The sequence below is a fragment of the Oncorhynchus mykiss genome, chromosome 28, assembly GCF_013265735.2.
Source record: "Oncorhynchus mykiss isolate Arlee chromosome 28, USDA_OmykA_1.1, whole genome shotgun sequence".
Classification (NCBI taxonomy): Eukaryota; Metazoa; Chordata; class Actinopteri; order Salmoniformes; family Salmonidae; genus Oncorhynchus; species Oncorhynchus mykiss.
The window spans coordinates 28,817,602-28,843,649 of NC_048592.1; the positions used below are offsets into that span (position 1 = coordinate 28,817,602).

The 26,048-nt window shown below is 45.2% G+C and overlaps 1 protein-coding gene across 2 annotated transcripts; it reads right to left on the reverse strand.

The window, feature by feature from the left end:
- Nucleotides 1-2: 2 nt before the first annotated feature.
- LOC110508860 (nucleoprotein TPR) lies at nt 3-23,124 on the reverse strand. Of its 2 annotated transcripts, none has more exons than XM_021589729.2 (47): nt 22,862-23,124; nt 22,016-22,120; nt 21,837-21,904; nt 21,644-21,731; nt 21,432-21,535; nt 21,072-21,236; nt 20,737-20,829; nt 20,576-20,656; nt 20,294-20,381; nt 19,949-20,080; nt 19,664-19,758; nt 16,907-17,104; nt 16,486-16,593; nt 15,888-16,105; nt 15,571-15,734; nt 15,172-15,308; nt 14,244-14,392; nt 13,826-13,988; nt 13,557-13,691; nt 13,144-13,284; nt 12,134-12,344; nt 11,792-11,985; nt 11,462-11,602; nt 11,168-11,284; nt 10,770-10,973; nt 10,375-10,571; nt 9,881-10,028; nt 9,639-9,776; nt 8,681-8,812; nt 8,035-8,165; nt 7,428-7,617; nt 7,087-7,272; nt 5,272-5,992; nt 4,927-5,120; nt 4,690-4,766; nt 4,367-4,566; nt 3,666-4,156; nt 3,334-3,534; nt 2,888-3,098; nt 2,410-2,651; nt 2,184-2,255; nt 1,881-1,972; nt 1,639-1,745; nt 1,226-1,490; nt 1,039-1,145; nt 812-916; nt 3-295 (listed from the first exon to the last, which is right to left on the reverse strand). In XM_021589729.2, exons 1-47 carry the CDS (start codon nt 23,010-23,012, stop codon nt 237-239), a joined length of 7,716 nt encoding a protein of 2,571 aa, XP_021445404.2. In that variant the 5' UTR covers nt 23,013-23,124; the 3' UTR covers nt 3-236. The 2 variants fall into 2 exon arrangements, with proteins under 2 accessions (XP_021445404.2, XP_021445403.2); XM_021589728.2 differs by having other exon boundaries at nt 1,039-1,148.
- Nucleotides 23,125-26,048: the final 2,924 nt, after the last annotated feature.

The window sequence follows — 26,048 nt, forward strand, 5'->3', positions numbered from 1 at the left end:
CATTTTATTTTTCTCTAAGTTTATTAGCAAAAACAAAAGCAATGGAACAATCACTCTTCTTGAAACAAATACAAAACAACAAAAAATGTACGCTTTTAAAGCACATGGTATCCACTGACACGAAGTTAGGGAAGAAAAGTCAATCACAAATTAGTATGATTTTTTAAGTAGACCAAGACACTATGATTGATAGTTGGGATGAAGGGCGGGGGATGGAGCAGTGCATGATGGCATCATTAGCGGGGTAGGTTTCCTCTGCCGAAGGGGCCTCTTCCTGCTCGAAGGAAGCCCATACCTTGAATGGAGGAGGCGAAAAGAGTCAAGTTCCATCTTAACCATCATCCAAAATGGCCACTTCATGACACTTGTAACTCTGTTGTGCTGCTTTAGATTGGGTCACTATAGCTTCTTTGAAGATTGTTTTGATGTGCGTTGAAATAATTACCTCTAAACTGTCAGTGCTAAGTTCAAACCTAAGATAAAACATTTTACAAGACCAAGTTTAAACCATACCTGGGGGGGCTTAAGTATCTCTCGCAAGACAGCAACCCTGCTCCAACTATACTTGTGGCACATGTACTCCAACATGCCAAACAAAAGTCTACAATGTGTGCTTTATGTCACCTACTTGCACTTGCTTATCAAACTAATTTTAAAAAATTCTCATCTACTTTGTTGTGTGCTGCGTTTCCACTATTAGGCAACAGTATGGTAGCAAAGCTACTGCTTTAGTTGAATGGACTTATAACATGTTGTTCTGGGTTAAAAGTGGCCTTCAAGACTTAAAAATTCAATGTAGATGAAAGCTCACCTCCTCTGCGGATGAGCGCCCTGCCCCTGTTGGCTGTTCTCATGGGCAGAGAGTGCTGGGCCAAGGGGCGACCGGAGGGCTTGGGCTGCACACTACTGCTGGTGTCTGAAGAGAGAGGGAGCAAAATAATTAGAGAAGAGACAAAGAGGTTGTAAGCAGGGATGAGAGAAGGTTGAGGTGTGAGAGAACAAGCAAGAGAGACGTGAGAGAGGGAAAGCTGTACTGACCGGCAGAGCTGGAGGTGGGCTCCTGGCTTGTGGAGGGCAGACTGGCATCGTCTGACGGCTGGACAGAGTCCATCTCAGCCTGGCTATCCATGGACGCTTCACCACTCCTACTAATAGGATTGAAAAGTGTATGAGCAACACACACACACACCCCCCATCCCCACACCACAACAACCCCTGGTCTCACCCTTCACTATCTGCCTCCATGAACACCTCGTCACCGTCATCTCCTGGGATGGCCTCTCCGCCGGGGACTGCCAGCCCGTGGTGGCTCGTGGATGTCGTCACCATGGGAACAGACTGGGATGCCATGTCCTGGGCATCAGAGGGGTGGGATTCATTGAAGAGCGTCACTGGGGCAGCAACCTGCAGGGGCGTGGTGGGAACACTCCTCCCTCCAGACTCCTCGTCGTGAGCGGCCAGGAACAGTGGACTCTCGTACATCCCCAGACCTACAGACACAACCACAGAGGTCAGGGAGTTGAAGCGGACACTCATTACAATGACATATACATTTCATGACAGATATATTGTATCTATAGAGGAAAAAGACAGTACAGAGCAGCATATTCACTCAGTGCTACTTGGTGTGTGTTATACCTCCTTGTGAGGCGAGCTGTCCGAGGTCAGAGTGGGACGAGCTGGCCTGAGGCATGTCTTCAGGAGGACCAAACCTGAACCTAGGAACTCCTGCTACCTGTGGAGAACTGAGACAGACACCGATAATAATATCAATGAAAAACCAATGGCCAAGAGACTGGGTCCAGTCAATAAATACCAAATCACAACATTCATTTAAGGGTCCATACAAGTAAGTGTGTGTGTGTGTGAGAGAGACTTACTGGATGGCCTCAGCAAAGCCATCAGTCCGGTGGGGAACCACCAGCGTGGGCGTACTGGGGACCATCCTGTCATCGTCATCAAAGAAGTGTTGCTGAGGGATGGAGAACAGAGATGGTGAGAAAGGACTAGCAAACTGTGCAAGACATAACTTGGTTAGGTTACATGGTCATTGAAATACTCCTGGACCCAAATTATGCCTAGACCAAGAAGCCTTTAGTCCAGGAATAAGCTTGGTAACACTAATCTGTGTCTGGGAAACCAAGCCTCAAAATTTAGCCAGGCACCATTCCCTCCTGCCTTACCATGTTGCCTATCCCAGGCGTTAGCTGGGGTCCTCTGCCTACAGACTGCCGGCGGATTGGCGCAGACAGCCTCTGTGGGACAAACAACCACAAGGACACTGAACTAGACAAAATATTTTTGCACAGCTGACTCAGTACATAGTGAATATTGTATAATTGAACCCAGGAGCATGTTAGTACAGGTTACATCTGAATATCTGTATTTACATCTGTATCAAAACCTTACCTGTGTGGGTGGAGGTCCCAGGCCCAGCTCAGGGCCAGGGGGCTGGATGTAGAGGCGTGGGGGCAGGGGGTGTGGGGGTCGGCGGGGGACAGACTGGGGCAGGCGCAGGCTGGAGGAGGGGGAGAAGGGGGAGGTAGAGAAGGAGAAAGTGCTGGTAGTACTAGCGGTAGGTTGTAGTAGTTCTTTGGGGGGGTCGGACATGGCCATGGGGAAGGATTCGGTGGTACTGCTGCTCCCCTCACCTGGAAGCAGGGGAAGGGGTTAATGTCTCAGACTCTGATACGTCAGTCACATCTACCTCAAGTTTCTATTCACTTCTACTTAATGATATTTACTGCATTCATTTTACTTTCAAAACACGACATCCATATTTGGAAGTCTCTCAATTGTCAGACAAAACTCCCTCAGTCATCAGTGTTTCAAATGCAAATTGGGGGACTTCCTAATACAAATGTCGTACAAAAACAGTGTCTCTCACCGCTTTGTGAGTCAGCCTGTTTCTGGGAGGTGGAGTCTATAGCTCCCATGCTCTCCTCGTTCTCCGAGGCAGGCTCCGAGGTCTCAGGGCCCGTCTCGTCTCCTTCAAATGGCTCGTTGGCGTCTCCGCTCCCCTCGTTGCTCTCCTCTCTTCCCATCCCCTGGTCCTCGTCATCATCATCATCCTTCTCTTCCTCCACCTCTTCCTCATACTGAGAAAATACAAACATCTCTTGAATAATCAAATGTATTTAAAGATTTTATACATTAGCAATTGTCACAAAGTGCTTTTACAGAGAGTAAATAATCTAGTGTGAAATGCACTTCTAGCGTGAAATGCACACCTTACTTCGAATTAAACACCTAAATAGAGCTCAACAGATCAGATTCTGCAAACATTCATAAAACACAATATATTTTAACGTCAACATATACTGAAACCCTCACCTGCTCTGCCTCTTCCTCCTCTTCTTCTCGACTGGAGCTGTCTGTGTCGATGATGATGACGTCAGGCTGGCGCTCTTCGCTGGAGTCCTGGGTGTCCGAGGGTTGGGGGGTCACCTGGTGGTCTGAGGGGACAGACTGGGACACCCCGTCATCCTCTTCCTCCACCTCTCCCAGTACAGGAAAGGACACGTCTGGTAGTTCCTACCACACACAGTTAGATAGGGTTTTGCAACAACACTCATGTGATGATGGATGCATGCACCTGTACACATACAGGGCCTGATACACATGCGTATGAATGTGCGCACACACTCCTATGTCTTAAGGTTTACCTGGCTGCCATCTGGAGTCTCCTGGTTCTCCCCTGACCCCTCAGCCTCTCCATCAGTGCCCTCTTCATTCTCCTCCTCCAGTCCCACTCTCTGGATGATACGGAGCTTTTTGGGGATGGGTGGTTCGTCTGGGTTCTCCAGGGCCATGTCGACGCTCTCTGCCCGAGCCTCCAGCTCCACCTCGCGTGCACGCTTTGGCCCAGCAGAGCCCCCTGTAGCAATAGCGGAGCCAAATACGGCCGTAGAAGTGGAGGGCCTCTCCACTTGACCACTAGGGCCCGCCTCTGTCTCCTGACTGGCCAGCTCAGCGGTGGGCGGGGCCTGCTGTTGCTGGGTTGGCTGGACGAAGGCGGTGGCCTGGCTGCTGATTGGCTGAAACTGAGAGTGCGTGATGTTCTGGACGCTAGGGCTGGTGGAGCGGACCGAGCCGCTGGTGCTGCCGAACACAGACACGTGTTCCACAGGGGTTCCACCCTCAGAGGACTGCAGCACTGTGGGGGTTAACACACAGGGGATAACAAGGTCAGGTCAACAGTCGCCCATCCACAGCTGCCCTGGGGGACAGTCGCCCATCCACAGCTGCCCTGGGGGACAGTCGCCCATCCACAGCTGCCCTGGGGGACAGTCGCCCATCCACAGCTGCCCTGGGGGACAGTCGCCCATCTAATGCCAATCCTATAATACAGAGCCACTTCTCTCACCTTCCTGGCTTTCAGACTGTGTATGGGGCATGACAGTGGCCGTGGGGGTGGGCATGGTTATGGGCACCATGGGTCGGATGCTGGCCCTGGGGGTGGACTTGTTCCCGGGGATGGGGGAAGGTTTACTGGGGGCACCGCCCGACACCGTGGTGGGTTTGATGTTGGCAGTGGGGGGCTGCTCTGAAGAGCCGGAAGAACCACTGTTTGGTAAGAAATGGGAGACAAGACACAGACGTGGTGTTAAGAGTTGGGGGATGCATCAGTTACTTTAGATTTTAAACCAGTATTTATTTTCAGTGTGCATGATTCAGACATATTTCTACCTTCCCCTGTCTGCAGCTTGGGAAGTCCTCTGGTTGATCTGCCTCTGATCTGGAGCTCTCTGCTGCTGCTCCTGGGTCTGGAAGAAGAAAGTGTCCATCACAAATAATTGAATTGGAATTTCAATTCATCTCCTGGATTGACTGAATTTAAAATGTAATTTATCCCAAATCAAGTGTACAGTACTCCCTGTACAGTACGTATGGGTGCATGCAGACGTTTGTGTGCAGTGCCTGTACCTTATTTTTCCCCTGGTCCTGGGACTCGTCTCTCTGAGGTTGTTCGTCACGGTGGTCTCGGAGCTCCCTGATCTCTCGGTCCTGTCGGTGCAGACGGCCCTCATACTGGGACTTGATAGCACTCAGACGCACCTCCTGCTCCTCCCGCTGCTGCTTCAGCTCCTCCACCTCCTTGGTCAGATGCTCCTTCGCAACTGGGACACACACAGAATACTTCATTTGGAATCCGTGATGAGTACAAACCCCAGATAGTTCTCAGATCACTTAAATAATTTCTTTAAAATCAGGGCAACAAACTAGATAATGTGCATAAACAAAACATAAACAGCTAGCTATGTGACTTACTGTTGAGTTGGTTGATCTTCTGCTTGGCGCCCATGAAGACCTTCTTGGTCTTCTCCTCCTTGTCGGCAATCTGTTGCCGTAGCGACTCCTCCTGAGCAGTCTTCTCCTGCAGCTCCTGTTTCAGCCGGGTCACTTCACCCTGGGTCCCCTGGGCAGACTGTTCCTGGAGCCGGGTCAGCTCCTGTTTCAGCCGGGTCACTTCACCCTGGGTCCCCTGGGCCTGGGTAGACTGTTCCTGGAGCCGGGTCAGCTCCTGTTTCAGCCGGGTCACTTCACCCTGGGTCCCCTGGGCCTGGGTAAACTGTTCTTGGAGCCGGGTCAGCTCCTGTTTCAGCCGGGTCACTTCACCCTGGGTCCCCTGGGCCTGGGTAAACTGTTCCTGGAGCCGGGCCAACTCCTGTTTCAGCCGGGTCACTTCACCTTGGGTCCCCTGGGCCTGGGTAGACTGTTCCTGGAGCCGGGTCAGCTCCTGTTTCAGTCGGGTCACTTCACCCTGGGTCCCCTGGGCCTGGGTAGACTGTTCCTGGAGCCGAGTCAGCTCCTGTTTCAGCCGGGTCACTTCACCCTGGGTCCCCTGGGAAGACTGTTCCTGGAGCCGGGTCAGCTCCTGTTTCAGCCGGGTCACTTCACTCTGTGTCCCCTGGGCCTGTGTAGACTGTTCCTGGAGCCGGGTCAGCTCCTGTTTCAGCCGCCCCATCTCTGTGTTGCGCTCATTCACCGTCTGACAGGGTGATTGAGAACAATACTTTATTAATCCATACGAGATAGAAATGTGTCTCCTGCTATCATTAGAGGGGTTTGGGGGTCAACGGTTTGAGGTGTTTTGTAAAGCTGTATGGTGAAGGAAGTACAGGAAAGGGAATAGATTGGTCCTCCAGAACAAGGGAACAGGATCATGGCTGGACAAGGAAGGTGGCAATGTATTCAATCATGACCTTTCTCTGGATTTTTTTATTTTAATGGAAATACAAATACAATCAAATCAAAGGTTCATTTCTAGTCAATAGCTAGGTTTCCATCCAAATGGTGACAGATAATCAGGCGAATATTTTTAAAAATCTGCATAAAATCACCAGATTTTCTCACCAGTGGTGAGTTGTCCATAAAACTGACTTGTTGGGGATAAAAGGCTATGTACATCATTTATTTTTCAGTCTATGGTTTTGTCACAAAAACTGTAGTGATAAATCGCTCAGTCTGGTTTCACCTCATGCTCTCTAGGACAAGAATTTACTGATAGTGGCCAGGGGGTTATATGATGAGATATGGATAAGAGCAAGACGATCTCAATTGATAATTGGCAGCCAAGCACCGATCATCAGGTCACAAGCGTTCAAATAACAGCCTACCCTCAATATTTAGCCTATTGGAAATGTGCCTGATCACTGTGCACTTAACCACCAGCTGAAATTCATAACTTATTTAATCTGCCTATAAACTTTTCATGTTTTCCACATTGTGGTGGTTGGCCAATATCATTTGCTCCAAGTTTACTTCGATATGATGGTTATGTTAATATTTGCGCATGAATGCATTTCCACCGCCATTTTGCGCATTATTCTTTATACAGACAAAAAGATCCCACCATGTCGACCGAACAAATAGTTTTTCGACATTTATGAAATTACACCGACATTTCCTGTCAGGACTTTTTTTTATGCGTCAGGTAATTCAACCGCATTAAATGGTTGGATGGAAACATGGTTTATGATATTGACAAGGTGCCAACACCCACCTGCACAAAAGTAGACTTTTAGAAAAGCAGTTAAGCCCAGCATCTACAACACTGGCTCCATACACATACAGTATACCTACCTCCTGTACGTTTTCCAGTTGTCCCTCCAGGTCTTTGACCTTGGTCTCAGCCTGGCTGAGGGAGTCCTTCAGGCTCTGGATCTCTTGGGCAGAGGCCTGCTGGGCCTGTTGAGCCTGCTGCTGGGCCTGTTGCACAGCCTGCAGCACCTCCTCCTGGGCTGGCTTGGCTGCTGCCTCCGCCACCAGCTACCAAAGGGGACAGGAGCAGAGTGTTGGAACGGAACAGAATTAACAGTCAGTAAAGTTCTGACTGGCCCCGGTCATTGTAGCTGTGGGTGCAAACATGTGCAGGTACAGTTTAAACATGCACGATCAGCAAATGTACACACACACACACACACCTTGTCGTGCTGCACTTTGAGCTCCTCATACTGCGTCTTGTAGCGTCGTCCGATTTTCTTGACCTGCGTGATGGTCTTGCACTTCTCCTGGATGTCCAGGTGCTTCGCATCCCTCTCAGTGGTCACCTTGCCCAGATTCTCCTTCAGGTTCTGCGCCTGGCTCTGGGCTGTGATAACCGACGCATGGGTCCTAATGGAGGACAGGGGTATGTACAGAGTCAAGTGTAGATGAATGCGGATTAGAAAATAACCTAATAAAATTATTTTGGACAATAATCTTGGGACAGTTTATATTTGAGCCTACTGTACTATTACATTTGGATTCAGTTTCTGAATTGGAAACAATGAATAGTCCCCAACCCTGGTGTGCACGTGTTTTATAATTCTACAACGATGAATAGAATCAGAGTGAGCGGCAAATTGCATGTCACAACATGACAGGTGTATTGTGTAGTAGTAGTAGTAAGACAAGATAAATATAGGACAGCAAATTGGTAGTTATAGTAGTTTTGATAAGTGTAGGTTATTGCCTTGTTTTTTATATCAACAAATATAAAGAATTGTACGTTAATTGTGATGAGTCTATTTCGGGTGAGTGCGTACTGACCTGGCCACCTCAGCCTTCAGTCTCCCAGTCTCCTCAGAGAGCTGCTGGATGCGTTTGAGGTGGGCCTCTCTCTCAGAGTGCAGCTTCTTGTTCTCCTCCTGGTCTGTGTCCTTCTGCTGGCTCACCAGTTGCTGAGACACACACACACACACACAAATTCACTCTGGAATGCCAGAGTGTGCTCTGTGCTTTGTCCATTCGTAAATTCTCTGAGCATTCAGAGTGCACACTGGATGATCTGGCTGAAGAGTAGGGTTGATCTGACCTCACAATGGGAGTCAAGCACCCAAGCTAACTGGCTAACGTTGGCTAGCTACTTCAAGAAACAAATGAGAGAACAGCTCTCTGACCATTTTACTCTCCCTAGCAGAGCTGGTTAGGCTGTTTTCATGTTATTGGTGTTGGTGACTGCAACTGTCCTGCTTGCAATAATTGAATTACACTTATTTGCAGACGTTTAATGACACCGGCCATATTCAATGGGTGTTGTGTGTTCGAAAATGCATCAGTTATTCTGCGCTCTTGTACACTCAGATGAGAGTGCTCTGAAATCAGAGTAGATAGCCAAAGTGAATTTATGAACAAACAGCACGCACACATATTGTACATAATCTCTCTCACACAAACATTGAAGTTGACCTCTGACCTGTGTGCGGGCCTTCCAGCGTTTGATGTCCTCTTCCAACAGTTTCTTCTCAGCCTGCAGCATGCCATTCTTCTCACTCAGCTCAGAGTTGGAGTCCTGCAGGGGAGTGATGTCCGCCTCCAGCTTACGCACCTGGAAGAAAAAGGAGGTAATGGTAAATGCTCAATTCACATGAGAAAAAGAGCACTCTGTCAGTATATGTATAGAGACAAGGGTTCTTCGTGTATAGCATCAAAGCAACGGAGTTCTACAGAACTATAAAAAATGTAATTCAGTCTCATCATACAGGTGATGTGTGTCCAAAAGACAACAGACTGGCTCAGAAATCAACATTAGGATGCCTACTAAACATTTGTGAGTATTACTGCAGCTAACAAACATCTTTAGAAAGAAATCATGTAGCTAGTACCAATTATTAGTGATGCTTTTAACACTCATAGGGCCCAATAAAATCCATTCATGCGTTTTGCTTGATTCCGTTTGTTTTTCTAGGTTTGTTTTCGTCTTCTGGTTTTTGTTCTCCAAATCACCCACAGAGACCATTGTATGGTATGCAGTGTTTCTGTAGCACTCATGTGATTGCAGAGTTAACAAAACAAATGGCCACTGGATTGATGTAAATAATCAGATATTCTGCCAGGTAGGCATAGGCTACTTTGTAGTTAACATTTCATTGAGGTTAAGGAATGCTTTTCCATCTACGAATTTACAGTCATCATTAGCATCATCATTAACGGCTACACAAAATGTGTACCAAACGCACGCACCGCACACAAACATGGGCATTCATGTTTCAGAAAGCTGCAAATTATAGCGTTTATCAATTCAAAACATTTAGTTGATTTCCTAATAAGTTCGATACATGTTATAATATTGTTGAATTCCGTTTAAATGTCTGGATTCCGTGATTCTGTCCGTGTTTTCCACATCACTCAATAGAGTGTATAGTAGTCCTTACTTTAGCCTGGGTTTGGTGCAGCTCCTGTTCCAGTCGCTCCCTCTCCTCCTTCAGCATCTTGTTGGTCTCCACCAGCACGTTTAAGTTCTCCATCCTCTTCATTTTCTCATCGTGCTGGGCCATGGTCTTTGCTGTCAGCTGGGGGGCAGACAGCAGAGTTGGTTGAAATTAAAATATGAACCCGTAGCAGGCTGTAACAGAGGAAAGGATGCTCTGAAAGGTTAAGAACTTTCTAATTCTACCTGTAGTTTCTCTCTCTCAGCGTTGAGGCTCTCTTGTAGTTCCTTCAGCTCTCGATCCTGGTGTTCAACCTGTTGTTTGTAGCGCAGTGTCTCAACCTCGGCCACCTCAAACTGTGTCTCTGCAATCTCCTTCTCACGACGCACAAACCTGCAGGAGGGAAAGGTCAGAGCAGGCTTAACAAACTGCTTGCTCGCTAAAGTACTGGTTAGGAACAGCTCTAGTATAGGCTCAGTTTCCAGACACAGATTAAGCCCATTTTTAAGGTAGAATGGTCCTTTTTTGTTGTTGTCTAGAACTAGCTCAATCTGGTCTGGGAAACCATTTTGTAGTGTAAAAATGTATCAGTGTGATCTTTCAGTTTTACAATCAGGAAATTCAGGTGACCGCAGATTCAGATGTAAATGATCCATGTTTAACACAGGTCAGCAATACAGGTATCAAGTATCTATAAAGGAATTGGCACAGTAAGCAAAGTCACATCCCTATCTACTACCTGAGGATCTCCAGGATCTGTTCCTGGGACTTGCCCTCTTCGCTGAAGGACAGGTTGAGGCTGCTCTCCCTACTAGCCTGTTGCTGCTGCTGTACTGTGGCGGCCATTTTGGCTCCCAGGCTCTCCATCTGCTGGTGCAGCAGGCCATTCTGCTTCTGCAGCTCGTCTGCCCGCTTCTGCTGCTTGGACAGGTCCTCCTGGGGGAAGAGGGAAGCCAGGGTGTGAAGAACAATGTTTCCAGCTCATCACCAGTAAGCAACTGATGGAACGGTAACCTGCTACATCCTGGCCAGATCTAATAGTTCTTTACCACATTGTCTGTCAAAAAGATCCGCATAACTCTTTCAACAACGTTCACATCACATCTCCCCCCCACCTCCTGACCAACCACCAACCTTGAGTTTCTTCTCCAGCTGGTTCCAGTTGGTGCGAGCCTCCTGTAGCTGGGTGGTGGTCTGTTTGGCCTTGTCCTCCAGCTGCTTCCTGCTCTGGTTCCCCTGCAGGCCTTGTTTCTTGACCGCCTGTAGCGCCTCCACATCAGCCGCATGCAGCATCAGCTCCCGCTCGTACTTGTTCTGGGCCTCCGCTGCCAGCTTGCCCTGTGCAAGGAAAAAGAGAGAGTCAAGTTTGACAAACCCATGCCTAGACACTGTCATACCAACAGTCTTTCTAGCGGTTTACCTCATGTATAACTAGAGGTGAAGCACAAAGGATCTGAAGCAAGCAACATCCAGGGCAGTTTGCCCTTAATTATCGACTGAGAACATGTAGCCTGACATAGCTGGAAGTCTACCTGCTGCAGGCTGTCCTGCATGGCCTTCTGTTCCTGGGTGATGGCTGCAGCCTTCCTCTCCTCCGCCTCCTGCAGCTCTGACTGCAAGTTTTTCATGGTCCTCTTCAGCTCATTCACCTGGGGGAAAAGGAGTAGGCATGAGCGGAGGATGACAGAGGAGAGCCTTGTTGGGCCCCCGACTAACATGCCAGCTCCAGACATCCAAACTTAAGAGGGGTCAATACATTGCAACATTTAGCAACAGCTGTGGCTTCTGATGTTTTGAGAAAGTATTTGGTACAGTTGCCATCTTACCTGTTTCTCCACAATATCCATGGCCTTCCTCTTCTCCTCACGGAGCTCCTGTTTCTCCTTCTCAGCCTCCACCAGTTTCTTCTCCAGCCCACGCTGGAACTCCTGGGCCTCCTTTAGACGAGTCTCCACAGGAGAACGAGCCTGAGAGGTAGAGAGAGAGGAAGTTAGGCATCAAAGAAGTTATATCAAATTGGTGTTCAAAGTGAGTTTGAACTCCACTGGTAGTGCCGATTACTACAAGGATGGAAGATTGATAAGTCAAAGGGAAAGGGTCATTGTAGGATAATAAGTACTTGTATGCTTTTCTTGTGCTAATTCTCAACACATAACCTGTTTCTCTTTGCTGAGGGACTCCTCCAGGCTGAGCACTACGGTGCGGTACTGCTCCACGTTAGTGCTCGCGTTCTGCAGGCGCTCCTGCAGATCGCTGATCTGCTTCTCGGCCTGCTGCAAACGCCCACGCACCTCCTCTAGTTCTGACTGGAGCTTGGCCTGGGCCTCCTGGGACTGGGTCTGAGATGGAGCTACAAACAAACACACAGAGAGTGACTGAAAATGCCAACAGTTCTGGTCCAATGCCACCATTTCCAATGCTTTTACACAATACATTGCAATGTCTCCTGTCAAATTTCCAGAGGACATCTGTATTTGCCCCTTTGGACAAAAGCCTACCTCTTAACGGTGCTCTGATGGGTGCCCGGGGGTTAGTCTGGCCCAGGCTCTGACCCTGGCCCAGACCTGAACCCTGGTTCTGGCTTTCAGCATGGCTGAGCTGTTGTTTCAGAAGGTTAGCCTGCTGCTCAGCATTCTTCAACAGCTCCTTGGTCTTCTGGTGCAGGGCACACTGGGCCTCTAGCTGCTTCTTGGCCTCCAGCAGTTGAGCCTGAGGGAGTATATTTAAATAAAAACTGGTGGAGGAAGGAAAGGGGGCCTAAAAGTGTCCGCATGCTCCCAGCCGAAAAAGTTAGTGCATATATTATGACAACATTGTGACGTTTTTCTTTGTTTTGGTCTTCAGCAAGGTTTTTTGGGGCTGTTCGTGCACACACACACACACACACACACACACACACACACAAAAATGTCTGAAGGCAAGACGAAGTCTACACCCCTTCGTCAGTGATTGGTCAGTAGGGATTAGTAGGGATTCTTCACTGAAGTGCTTGTTGTCATTCAACGAGAAACAAATCATTTAATGCAAATTTCTTCACTTTTTGCACCAAACATCTTAGTTAGATGTAAAATTGCTCGACTAAAATCTTGGCAAAAACGTCATAATTAATGACAGATTTCTTGAGTCATCTTAGATTAATTCTGAATGTTGAGGAAGTGTATACTGGCTACGGCGTCTAAAGACGGACAAACAGTACTATTGCCGCTTTTTTCTCGTTCTTTTAAGGGAGTTTGCGAGCTGAACCGAAGCATGCGGAATGCTTAAGTGATGTTATGGTAAAAGCCACAGAAGGTCTAATATTCTCATCGTCACGGGTATTCAACTCATACCCTACGAGAAGGGCAATTAAAGAGAGAAGGACAGAACGAAAGGGTTGGGGGAAGAAAGAGGGGATGAAAAAGTGAGAGGAGATAAAGGAGACAGAAAAAAAGACAACCAGTGTCAGAGAGCAAATCAGTAAGAAAGAGGGAAGGAAGTGAAGTAAGAAAAAGATTGAGTATATACGAACGTCTTGGTTACGGCCCAGCATGTGCCTCTGCTCCACCTCCTCAGCCAGTTTCTTCTTAAACTGGGTGAGCTCTCTCTCCAGTCTCTCTATCTGGCTGTTCAGACGCTGCCTGGTCTCGGTCTCTGTACGCTCCATCGTCAGCTATGGGACAAGAGTAAGGCAGGGAGGTGATCGTCATTAAACATAGATCTTTTCTACACTAGAGTAGTGTGACTGGACTCTACGGCAAAGCTGCATTTGCAGTGATATCCCACAGGGCTAATGAAAGTGGGGTAAAGCCAAACCACAGATTTGTCCTTTGAGGCATTTTCAATTACTAGAGGCCCACTGTGAAGAGTCTGTCAGGATAGATCTCAGTAAGGATACAATGTGTTTGTGTAACTGGTTGACATATGTAAGAGCAGTGTGTGTACCTGGATTGACTTGAGGTTGGTGAGCAGGAGGTTCTGGTTGCGCTGCTCAGCCATCATGGCTTCCTTCTCCTGGTTCAGTCTGGACTCTGCTGACTTCAGCATGTCTCTCTCTTTCTTCATGTTCTCACCACGCACCTGATGGTGGGGGGGAAGAAAGAAAAGAAAGGAGAAAGAAGAAATGGAGAGAGAGGGGAGAAAGTTAATTAATAAACATACATACCCCATCGCAACTTAACTAACCACGCCTGGGCCAAGCTTAACCTCCTAACCTCTGCCAAGGCCAGCTTCTCATTGGCCGCCCGGAGATCCTGGGTCATGGTGTGGATGATCTGCTCATGTTTCTGAGCCGTGGCGGCCATCTTCTGGCTCTTATCGTGCAGAGCAGCGATCTCCCGCCTGTAGCCGTTTACATTCTCCTGCAGCATCTCGTATCTGACAGAGACCAAACATGGTTTGATTTACTTCAGCAGATGGACACTTCTGCCCCAAAAAATACATATGAGATGTGTTTGTTCAGAGCATTCGAAAAGGGAAGTGGAAAATGATCAATAGCCAAAATTAAAAATGCAACAGAAATCAATTTTCTCCGAATTTTCTAAAATAAGTCAGGTGAAGTATGAAAAAGCAATGCTGGACATACACATCAGTATTGTTGTTGGATTTAGTATAACTTAAAAAACAACTTACCTCTTGGAGGCGAACTCCAGCTGTGTGGAGAGCTTGGCCTTCTGGGAGCGGACCGCAGACAGCTGCTCCTGTAGCTTCTCGTTCTGCTCGTTCAGCATCCTGTCGTTCACCGCCTTCTCATTCTTGTATGTGGTGAAGGAGTCGTTCAACTGGAAGGGGCAGAATGAAAAAAATATTTTTGTGAACGGGGTGGTGTACCTAATAAACCTAATAAACTGCGATCGTTCCCCTTTGATCACTGAGTGTAAGTTAAATTGGTTTCCATCGCATTTTCAACTCTACGGATTGTTTTGTCGCAAACTGTGGCAATAAATCGCGAACTTGCGCAATCTGGTTTAGGCACATGCTCTCTAAACAGTTCACTGATAGTGGACAGGGTACGTTATATGATGATATGGATAAGAGGAATATAATTTATATTTGATAATTGGCAGCCAACCATTGATTATCATATGTCACCAGCATTCAAATAATACTCTCAATATTTATTGTAAATTTGCATCAAGCTCACCACTGTCCATCACCACCATAAAGTTCATGATAATTTATTTAATCTGCCTATAAACTCCTAGTGGAAGTAAAAATTATATCACGTGACTCCAAGTTTACTTCGATATGATGATTATTACATCAAAATACAAAATATTTTGTAACAACTGATGAGTTCTCTCTTGCAGTGCCGAACTGCATGTGAACAGCAGTGACAGTGATCTACAAGTCATTTTGCATGCTGGACAACCCCAGGCAATAACAGTAGGCTAGTCAAACTACACACTGTGCCCAGTTTCGCATGCTGACCAACGCGAGGTAAGTAAACAAGTTCATAACATAGATGAGATACTATTCAATTTCCTTTGATTCAACAAAGAATAAATTAAAGTGTCAACTTGAATGTTGTCTGACTGCCTCTCCCTGGTACGCATCTGACCTGTTTGAGAGCAGCCTTGGCCTGGGTGGTCTGGGAAGACTCAGCGGCTGAAGCCCTCATGGGGGTGGACCTGGTGGGAGGGGGGAAGGAGGGCCGGCTGGGGGTGTACATCTGGGGGGCTGCCTCCTGTGTAGGACCTGGGAATAAGAACATATCCTGTCAGCATAACAAAGATCAATGAATTGATCTAAAGCTCCAAGCCCCAATAAATAAACATGCCCGGGTCCATGTATTGATTTGGTTATGTGTGAAGGTAGGCTCAATGCATATATCTTTGTCATGATTAGGGTTAGGTTGAGGGGTGGTTATACTGTGGTGGTTGAGGTTACGTTTAAGTTGATGAGTGTTTACAGCGGGTAGGTTGGGGTTAGGTTGTGAGATGGTTGCTGAGAAGTTCACCTTGTGGTGGGAGGTTGAAGCCGGTGCTCTGGGACAGCAGGATGCGGTACATGTCTCTCTGGCGGCCGTTGGAGTCAGCCAGCTGCTTTTGCTGGTTTCTCTGCTCCTTTATAATCTCCAGCTCCTTCTGGACCTTCTCTAGCTGCTGTTCCAGCTGGGTCACACTACATATACACAAGACAGGAGAAATAGAGTTTGTTTTCAGAAATAATGCATTTGTAAAAAGCACTAAGCAAATTAAATCTGACTGTATGACTGCGATACTATGTTCAAGGGTGAGGAAGTACAGTGTCAAGGGGTTGATAAACGTTCCCTACCGTGCAGACTTGGCCTCAGTCTGCTCTCTCTCCATCTTCTCCCCCAGCTCCCGGAGACGTGCCAGCATGCTCTGGTTTTGCCGCTGCAGCTCCTCCACACTGCGGAAGGAAACCTGGCGTGGGTTGATGATCTCAGAGCTGCTGCTCAGGTTCATCGTCTCCTCGCGGACCACCGGGTTGCCACGCGCCTCCTCCAGCTCCACTAGCAGGACGCGCACCTAGAGGGTGCGATGAAAAGGAGTAAAATCTATATGAGAGCAACTTATTAAAGGCAGTGGCTCCTATTCTTATTCCTGGAGGAGCTTCTCTTGATTTTGTTAAGGCAAGGAAAACCAAGACACTTTGATAGCCACCAAACTGTTAACTTCATATTTTAAGTTCCCCTATATTTCTGTTATTACAGTGCTATTACTCTGTTATTAGTGCACCTGGACAGGAGTCTCACTGTTGATGGACCTGGCCTGAGAGCAATGAACACAATGTATTGTGGAAATATGGTTTAGTAAACGTTGTTAAACTGGAACGTAGTTAAGTTCATTTTAAGTTAACAGTTATATTAATATGGTAATGGTAGACACTAAATGACAACATGGTATACCTGCTGGGACATGTCCTCCAGCTCTCTCTCAGAGTGCTGGTTGTCCTTCTCCAGGTTGGAGCAGTGCTTTTTGGCCTCATCTGTCTCTTTCTGCAGGCTGTGGATCTCCTGAAGATTACAAGAGATCGAAATTGGTCAATCCAATCCTCAACTCAGACATTAGCACTGATACATGCCTATATTTTTCTGCGTCGTATTCTCTCCCCTCTTCTATGTGATGTATCTGGGTTTTGTTCATGAAATGGAAGACATTTCAAAACTAAAATGAGCATTTCTTATAAGTCTAGGTAGTCCCTCCCTTCAGTTTGGTGCCTAATGAACACGACCCAGCTTCTTCCTCTGCCAATTTCTCTTTTCCCCTCCCCGACATATCGATCCTCACTCGCCCAGTCCTGCCACTCCCGCCACCTCTCCCGCTCACCGTCCTGGCCTGTTCCAGTTTGGCACAGAGGCTGTTCATGGACCTCTGCATGCTCTCATACTCCTCCCGCTGGCGCTTTAGGATAGGCGCCTTCTCCTCCACCTCCTGCACGATCTCGTCCAGCACGCGCGTCACACGCCGGTTCTCCTGCTTCTCCACGAGCAACTGGTCCTGGATGTCCACGAATGCGTTGTACAGCTAAGAGAGCAGGATTGTTTTGTGTTTAAGTCATGACTAAACATTTGCCATCAGAAAGTATTCATACCCCTTGACTTATTCCACATTTTATTGTGATATTGAATTCAAAAACAGATTAAATTACACACAAAACCCCACAATAACAAACTGAAAACATGGTTTTTAGAAATGTTTGCAAATGTATAGAAATACAGAAATCTAATTTACATAAGTATTCACACCCCCTTGCTATGACACTCCAAATTGACGTCGGGTGCATCCAATTTGGGGGGGGGACAGATAGTCCCCCACCAAACAAATCTATAGGAAGTCTGTTCTGATAGACTGTTCTGATACCGCAGATACCGACTAAAATATATATATATATATATATATATATATGTAATAATGACAACTACAACAATACCGAATGAACACTTATTTTTACTTAATATAATAGATAAAATCAATTTAGTCTCAAATAACAAATGAAACATGTTCAATTTGGTTTAAATAATGCAAAAACAACGTGTTGAAGAAAGTAAAACTGCAATATGTGCCATGTAAAAAAGCGAACGTTTAAGTTCTTTGCTCAGAACATATGAAAGATGGTGGTTCCTTTTAACACGAGTCTTCAATATTCCCAGGTAAGAAGTTTTCGGTTGTAGTTATTATAGGACTCTCTCTCTCTCTCTCTATACCATTTGTATTTCATATACCTTTGACTATTGGATGTTCTAATAGGTAATTTAGTATTGCCAGCCTAATCTCGGGTGTTGATAGGCTTGAAGTCAAACAGTGCAATGCTTGAAGCAGAGTGAAGAGCTGCTGGCAAATGCATGAAAGTGCTGTTTGAATGAATGCAGTCAGACTGCTCTTTCAAATCATAGACTTAATTATAATATAATAACACACAGAAATATGAGCCTTAGGTCATTAATAATGGTCAAATCCGGAAATTATAATTTCGAAAACAAGACGCTTAATCTTTCAGTGAAATACGGAACCGTTCCGTATTTTATCGAATGGGTGGCAACCCCAAGTCTAAATATTGCTGTTACATTGCACAACCGTCAATGTTATGTCATAATTATGTACAATTCTGGCAAATGAATTACAGTCTTTGTTAGGAAGAAATAGTCTTCACAGTTCGCAACGAGCCAGGCGGCCCAAACAGCTGCATATACCCCGACGCTGTTGCACAGAACGCAAGAGAAGTGACACAATTTCCCTAGTTAAAAGAAATTAATGTTAGCAGGCAATATTAACTAAATATGCAGGTTTAAAAATATATACCTGTGTATTGATTTTAAGAAAGGCGTCAATGTTTATGGTTAGGTACACATTGGTGCAACGACAGTGCTTTTTTCGCAAATGCGCTTGTTAAATCACCCGTTTGGCGAAGTAGGCTGTGATTCAATGATAAATTAACAGGAACCGAATCGATTATATGCAACGCAGGACAGGCTAGATAAACTAGTAATATCAATCATGTGTAGTTAACTAGTGATTATGTTAAGATTGATTGTTTTTAATAAGATAAGTTTAATGCTAGCTAGCACCTTACCTTGGCTCCTTGATGCACTCGCATAACAGGTAGTCAGCCTGCCATGTAGTCTCCTTGTGGAGTGCAATGTAATCGTCGTCCAAAATTGACGATTATCGATTGTTATGAAAACTTGAAATGGGCACTAATTAAATCGGTCGACCTCTAGTCTGTCCTATATCTGAGAAAGATAAGAAACATCTGGAAACATGCATTTTTTTTTTTTACATTAACCCCTTATTTTTTTGACACAAAACAGTCTCCATATATACTTCCATTCATTTATTCAGCTGGTACTGGGGGACCTTCAGGCGGGTATTGTGAGGCCTGTGGTCATGTACGTGTTCGTGAGAGTCTTTTCTTTCCATAGAGGGGTCATAATAGTTTTGCAGGCCAAACCGTATGGATGCTAGACGATTTCCTGTTAACCAATCACCAACAAAGGGGCGTAGACTTTGGCTTGACTCCAGAATTTTTTTTAATCCAAAACGTCACAAATGTCTTCATAATATATGCACAAACTCTTACTACCCGTTTCATCTGGGAAGCATACGGACATCTTTAGACTGAGGCAAAGATTAACGTTCCAACAGGACAATGACCCCAAGCATTCAGCCAAAAACAACCCTGGCATGGTTTCAGAACAAGAATGTGAAGGTCCTTGAGTAGCTCAACCAAAGCTCACCCAAATCCAGATGTACCCAAGACGACAAAGCTGTAATCGTCGCCAACGGCGCTTCTACAAAGTATTGACTCAGGGATGTGAATTCTTATGTAAATAAGATATTTCTGTATTTCACTTTAAATAGTTTTTGCTAAAATGTCTAAAAACATGTTTTCACTGTCATTATGGGGCATTGTGTGTAGATGGGTAATAAAAAAATATATATTTAATCTATTTTTAACTCAGACTAACACAACACAATGTGGAATAAGTCAACGGGTATTAATTTTTTCTGAAGGCACTGTATCTTCGAGACTTTTGGACACTTCATTTCAATGCTTCGTCACAATGTTAAAACATGTAATTTTACCTCCATGAACTTCATTCCAGGCTTGACAATCTTGGCCACAGCAGCTGCGGTCGGACACATGGAGTCCAACTCTTCCTCTGTGAGCACTGGCATGCCTGAAGAAATAAACACTTTTTAAAAAACAAATCATTCAACAATCCTAGACACCTTGTCTTGCAGTATGAGATAATATCTCAAATAAGCAATTTCAAGAGAATATAGGACTGAGGAGTCCAAGATCAACAGATTCAGATTGTAGCTAAAGGAAAATTCTAGACAATACAGATATACAGTACTGTCCCATACTTCTTTTCTTATCTGAGGCACGCAGGTTGGCGTTCTCCAGCTCCATCTTCTTAAACTTCTCCTTCAGCTCAGCCTCCTGTTTGCTCTTTGACCCCTCCATATCTGCCAGCTTCTTCTCCATGTTCTGTCTCGCTGTTGGAAGAAGAGCCATGACATAATTAGAAAAAAATGTATACTATGTTTTTATTAATTTTTCTATTAGATTTCAGCCAAACCAAAGTGTTACTTTTCCCTATAACATTTGGGTCTTTTCAAAATGTGATATTATTTAGATAGATTGTATCAATGGTTGACAACAACCATTAGGAATTGGAAACAATAGAGTGAACGCATTGTGTATCTCACCATCACCAGACTCCTTCACCAGCTTGTGCAGCTCCTCCACGGCCCTGTTCAACTCCTCGTTCTTGGACTCTGCATCTGACGCTGACCCCTAAAGAAACCACATAGAAGAACGGACCATTAGCAAGCTACCACCGCACTGCTATGAATGCCTTATATGACTAAATGTTCACACTAAATATTGTACATAATGCAAAACAGTGCTAAAATATACCCCTGCATACTAAAAAACAGCGCTCATACATATTCCAACATAGTACATTAGAAGAATAGTCAGATAATTACCTTGTACAAGTTGGAGAGCTTGATGTGGGCATTCTGTTCATTGCGGTACTTCTCCTCCATGGTGCTATGATGGTCTTTAGCCTACAATACATAGATGTATTGATAACAGTATAGTTCCTTATCAATAATCCCATTTATAATCAGTTGAATTTACACCAAACCTCTTTCAGTTTTGTCATCAGGTCCTCCACTCGCTTCTGCAGGTTCTCACTGCTCTTCTTCAGATTGGTGACTTGGGTTTGAAGTCTTGTGACCTGGAGAGAGGGTGGAAGGCACTGGGTGTAAGGACATAGACTGCTCTATATGGTCACAACATTCATACCAAAGAAATGTAATGCTCTCCACATCATTATAGCTAAGAGTTATATTGACATTTTCTATGCCTATTGCTTTGTATACGAGATCATACAATTACAGAACAGCCTGGTGAAATTGAAGCATATATGATATATTTGCACAAGAAGTCATAAAACCAGTGGGCCTTATGGTACAGTACCTCATCTTTCTTGCACTCAAAGCTGCACTTGAGCTCCAGGATCTCCTTGCCCTTGTCCCTGGAGACTGATAGCAGCTCCTCTGTCTTGGTCTTCAGTTCAGAGTTCAGCCACGTGTTCTGATTCTGCAGTAGCTCCTTCTCCTGCTCCATACGTTTCTCACGGTGCTAGAAATACAATGTGTGAAATCATTAAGCAATCATTGTATTCAATACAATATAGGGATGATCAGACAGGTGCATACTCAGACACCCCATCTCAATCTGCTTCTCAAAGTGCTTGAAATACAACCTTGTTATGTTGGCAATGTAGTTAATATAAAGTAAAGGGCTAGCATGCTCTGAGGCTCTGGAATTTTTCACCTGAATGGAGACCTCAGAAGATTGGATCTCATCCAGTTTGAGCTGTAGATCTATTTTGGCTGTGTTGGTCTCCACCAGCTTGTCATTGAGCCGCTTGACATCCTCTGCGGAAAACAAATTAACACACTCATCATATGGAATAATAGCAGGTAGTAAGACAAACAAATCATTTACAATGAGGACAACTCGCATGTGCCAAGTCCGTGTCTTACCGGTGAGATTTTCCACATCTTGAGTTCTCTTTTCAAGCAGACGAGCCAGTTCCCGCCTTTCGGCCTCAATCTCATATTTGGCTTTGCTCTGAGATAGAGTTATGATATATGTTAACGCTCATGCCCTTCCATTCCCTGAAGTTTGATGAAAAAGCTTTCTGCATGCATAACGGAAAGATACGCATATTCTCACCGGCTGCTGTGATTCCTTCTCCTCTGACGAGTCCACATCCACACCTTTCAGATTGTTCAGCTCTTCGACTACAGAGAAAGAGAATATAACACTTAACCTTCAATCTAACCTCCTGGACTTGGACTGTGTGACAGATGGAATGTCAACATTGGTAGTGTGGAAAACAACAGACTACTTACTGAGTTTGGTATTCTCCTCTTTGAGAGTCTGGTAATTCCGGGTGTGAGACACAATCTGCTCTTGACTCTCTGCCAATCTCTTCTCAACGTCAAAGTATTGCTGCTCTATATATGTAGTAAGGCATAGGGATATGTCACACATGGGCAGGCGATAGGCTAGCTCTCAAACACGTTAAGAAATGTCAACAATCATCGCTTGCAATATGGCTTTCGTAGCATATGGCCCTTATCCTTCATCAGCAAGAAATAATCCTTATACACTTATTGAGATTGAGCGTCAGGGCTCTTAATTAACAAAACTCCCCCGTACAGAAAACGCCTTCGTCCAATTCATCTTATGTAATGGGAAATTGTCATGAGCAAGGGCTAGCGATACAATGTAGGTACAAAACATTGACATGGGAGGCAATAATATTATGTAGGTAGCTGGTGTGTCTAGCGCTAGTCTTCTAGACAATAATGAGTAACACTGGAAATATGAATGAGAAACGTGTAGGAGCAAGAATTTGAGGATGTACATGGAATAAAACGTGATCAGTTTAGTCACCCCTTCCTAGAAGGTAGAGGCAGCGAGCTTAAATAATTAGCAAACTCACTTCACTTAAAACGCACTTGCAAAACAATAATTGCACTCAACCAGCTAACGTTCACGTTACAGTACAGGGCCTGTACTACTACCATCTCAGGCTATAACGTTACTGCTGTGGTAGTTAATAAATACGGCCAGCTTCATAGATTATTAGCTAACTAGTAACGTAAAATATAACCAACCAGCAGCTAAAGTTATATTGGTTGACATAAATAGCTAGCTAAGCTAGCTAACCGACTAGCCAATACTCCACTTACCACAGTCCGCTTTGAACCGCTCGTGCTGCGTTTTGAGGGATTCGATTTCATTCTTCTGGTCAGTAAGGAACTTTTCTAATTTGTTTTGAGCAGCTTTAGGGAGTTTATTAAGCTCTGTACGCTCCAAAACTTGGAGCAGAACTGCCGCCATCTCCCAACCAGTCCGAAACAGCGCAAAACAACTTCGTTGGGATAGCTATCAGAAGAAAAAAATGACCTCGAGTAGCATAACCTACGTTGTCAATCAGCGACAATACCATTAACCGCGGAGCATCATGGGAGATTGAGTATATTGTCCAATCATCTTCCTCGGATGCAGTGACGTATTATTTAGGCGATGCCACAAGTATCAACCAAAAACGTTTTAGAACGAACTCATTGTTCTGTGTATCAACCAACATTGTTTAAATAACTAAACCAAGATAGACCACAGCCCATCGTTTCAAATGGGAAGACATTTGTCAGTGGGCAAAACAAGCAAGGAGGAGGGCAACGCCAAGCACGAGCTAGCGAGATCCTATTGAGGCGTTCTATCATAATTTGTATATTTCCGTTAGGGAACGCCTACTTTGAAGTGCACGTGTGGATTAACTAAATTGGTATTTGCACTCTTAAACAACGACATTTTTACTTTGGCAAAGGGTAAAGTCTACAAAACGTAGTCCACTCTTTTAGACAGATTTTAGTTTTGTGAACAGAAAACCGTATTGAGAAAATGTGCAGAATATCGTCCAAACTCCATCTCGTTCCATCTTCTCCCACTGGTGGCCATTGGGCTTCCTCGCACTACGCGCAAACGCCAAGCAGATGCTTCACATTTATACATCCGGTGAAATATGTTTTAATATGTGTTAATAATATGTGAAATAGGTGTTTTATTTCACCTTTATTTAACCAGGTAGGCTAGTTGAGAACAACTTCTCATTTACAACTTCGACCTGGCCAAGATAAAGCAAACTAGTGTGACACAGACAACAACACAGAGTTACACATGGAGTAAACAATAAAGAAAAAAAGAAAGTCTATATACAGTGTGTGCAAAAGGCATGAGGAGGGAGGCAATAAATAGGCCATAGGAGCGAATAGTTACAATTTAGCAGATTAACACTGGAGTGATAAATGAGCAGATGATGTGCAAGTAGAGATACTGGTGTGCAAAAGAGAATAAAAGTAAATAAAATAAAAACAGTATGGGGATGAGGTAGGTAGATTGAGTGGGCTATTTACAGATGGGCTATGTTCAGCTGCAGCGATCGGTTAGCTGCTCGGATAGTTAATGTTTAAAGTTGATGAGGGAAATAAAAGTGTACAACTTCAGTGATTTTTGCAATTCGTTCCAGTCACTGGCAGCAGAGAACTGGAAGGAAAGGCGGCCAAACGAGGTGTTGGCTTTAGGGATGATCAGTGAGATATACCTGCTGGAACGTGTGCTACGGGTGGGTGTTGTTATCGTGACCAGTGAACTGAGATAAGGCAGAGCTTTACCTAGCATAGACTTATAGATGACCTGGAGCCAGTGGGTCTGGTGACGAATATGTAGCGAGGGCCAGCCGACTAGAGCATACAGGTCGCAGTAGTGGGTGGTATAAGGTGATTTGGTAACAAAACGGATGGCACTGTGATAGACTGCATCCAGTTTGCTGAGTAGAGTATTGGAAGCTATTTTGTAGATGACATCGCCAAAGTTGAGGATCGGTAGGATAGTCAGTTTTACTAGGGTAAGTTTGGCAGTGTGAGTGAAGGAGGCTTTGTTGCGAAATAGAAAGCCGATTCTAGATTTGATTTTGGATTGGGGATGTTTAATATGAGTCTGGAACGAGAGTTTACAGTCTAACCAGACACCTAGGTATTTATAGTTGTCCACATATTCTAGGTCGGAACCGTCCAGGTGGATGATGCTAGTCGGGTGGGCAGGTGCGGGCAGCGAACGGTTGAAAAGCATGCATTTGGTTTTACTAGCGTTTAAGAGCAGTTGGAGGCCACGGAAGGAGTGTTGTATGGCATTGAAGCTCGTTTGGAGGTTAGTTAGCACAGTGTCCAAGGAAGGGCCAGAAGTATACAGAATGGTGTCGTCTGCGTAGAGGTGGATCTTGCCTGCAGCAAGAGCGACATCATTGATATATACAGAGATATATACAGAGAAAAGAGTCGGCCCGAGAATTTAACCCTGTGGTACCCCCATAAAGACATGCCCTCCGATTTGACACACTGAACTCTGTCTGCAAAGTAGTTGGTGAACCAGGCAAGGCAGTCATTAGAAAAACCAAGGCCATTGAGTCTGCCGATAAGAATACAGTGATTGACAGAAAGCCTTGGCCAGGTCGATGAAGACGGCTGCACAGTACTGTCTTTTATTGATGGCGGTTATGATATCGTTCAGTACCTTGAGCGTGGCTGAGGTGCACCCGTGACCTGCTCGGAAACCAGATTGCACAGCGGAGAAGGTATGGTGGGATTCGAAATGGTCAGTGATCTGTTTATTAACTTGGCTTTCACAGACTTTAGATAGGCAGGGCAGGATGGATATAGGTCTGTAACAGTTTGGGTCTAAGGTGTCACCCCTTAGGAAAGAGAGGGATGACCGCGGCAGCTTTCCAATCTTTAGGGATCTCGGACAATACAAAAGAGAGGTTGAACAGGCTGGTAATAGGGGTTGCAACCATCTAAACGTATCGTTGGGACGTCGCCCAATTTAAGTGGACAACGGTTAAGGTTAGGTAAGAGTTAAAGTTAGGGGTAAAGGTTAGGGTTTAAGGTTTACGGTGTACAATTTAGAGGCGATAGTGGCCAATGAATGGGAATCAACGCCCCGTCCAACAGACAATTGACCAATCGCTTTCACGTTGGCAGGTTGCGTCACGTGGTTGCTAAACTAATCGTCACACAATCCCTTCTAAAAGGCAGGGTATTGCCGCGTTCAAAACAACTGGGAAATCTCTGACTTCCGAGCGTTCACAACAGTTAGAATGTCTAAAAAAATCGGAGCTCTAGGAAGCGGCCAGAGTTCCCGAGTTGGAATTCCGAGTTGGATGATCGTTCAAATAGATTTTTCCAAGTCGGAGCTCGTTTTTATTCAGTTCCCAGTTTTGAACGCACAATTGTCGGATACTTTCGAGTTCCCCGTTGTTTTGAACGCGGCACCTGCCTATTTTCCTCGAAAGTACTTAATGTAACGATTTCAATAGAG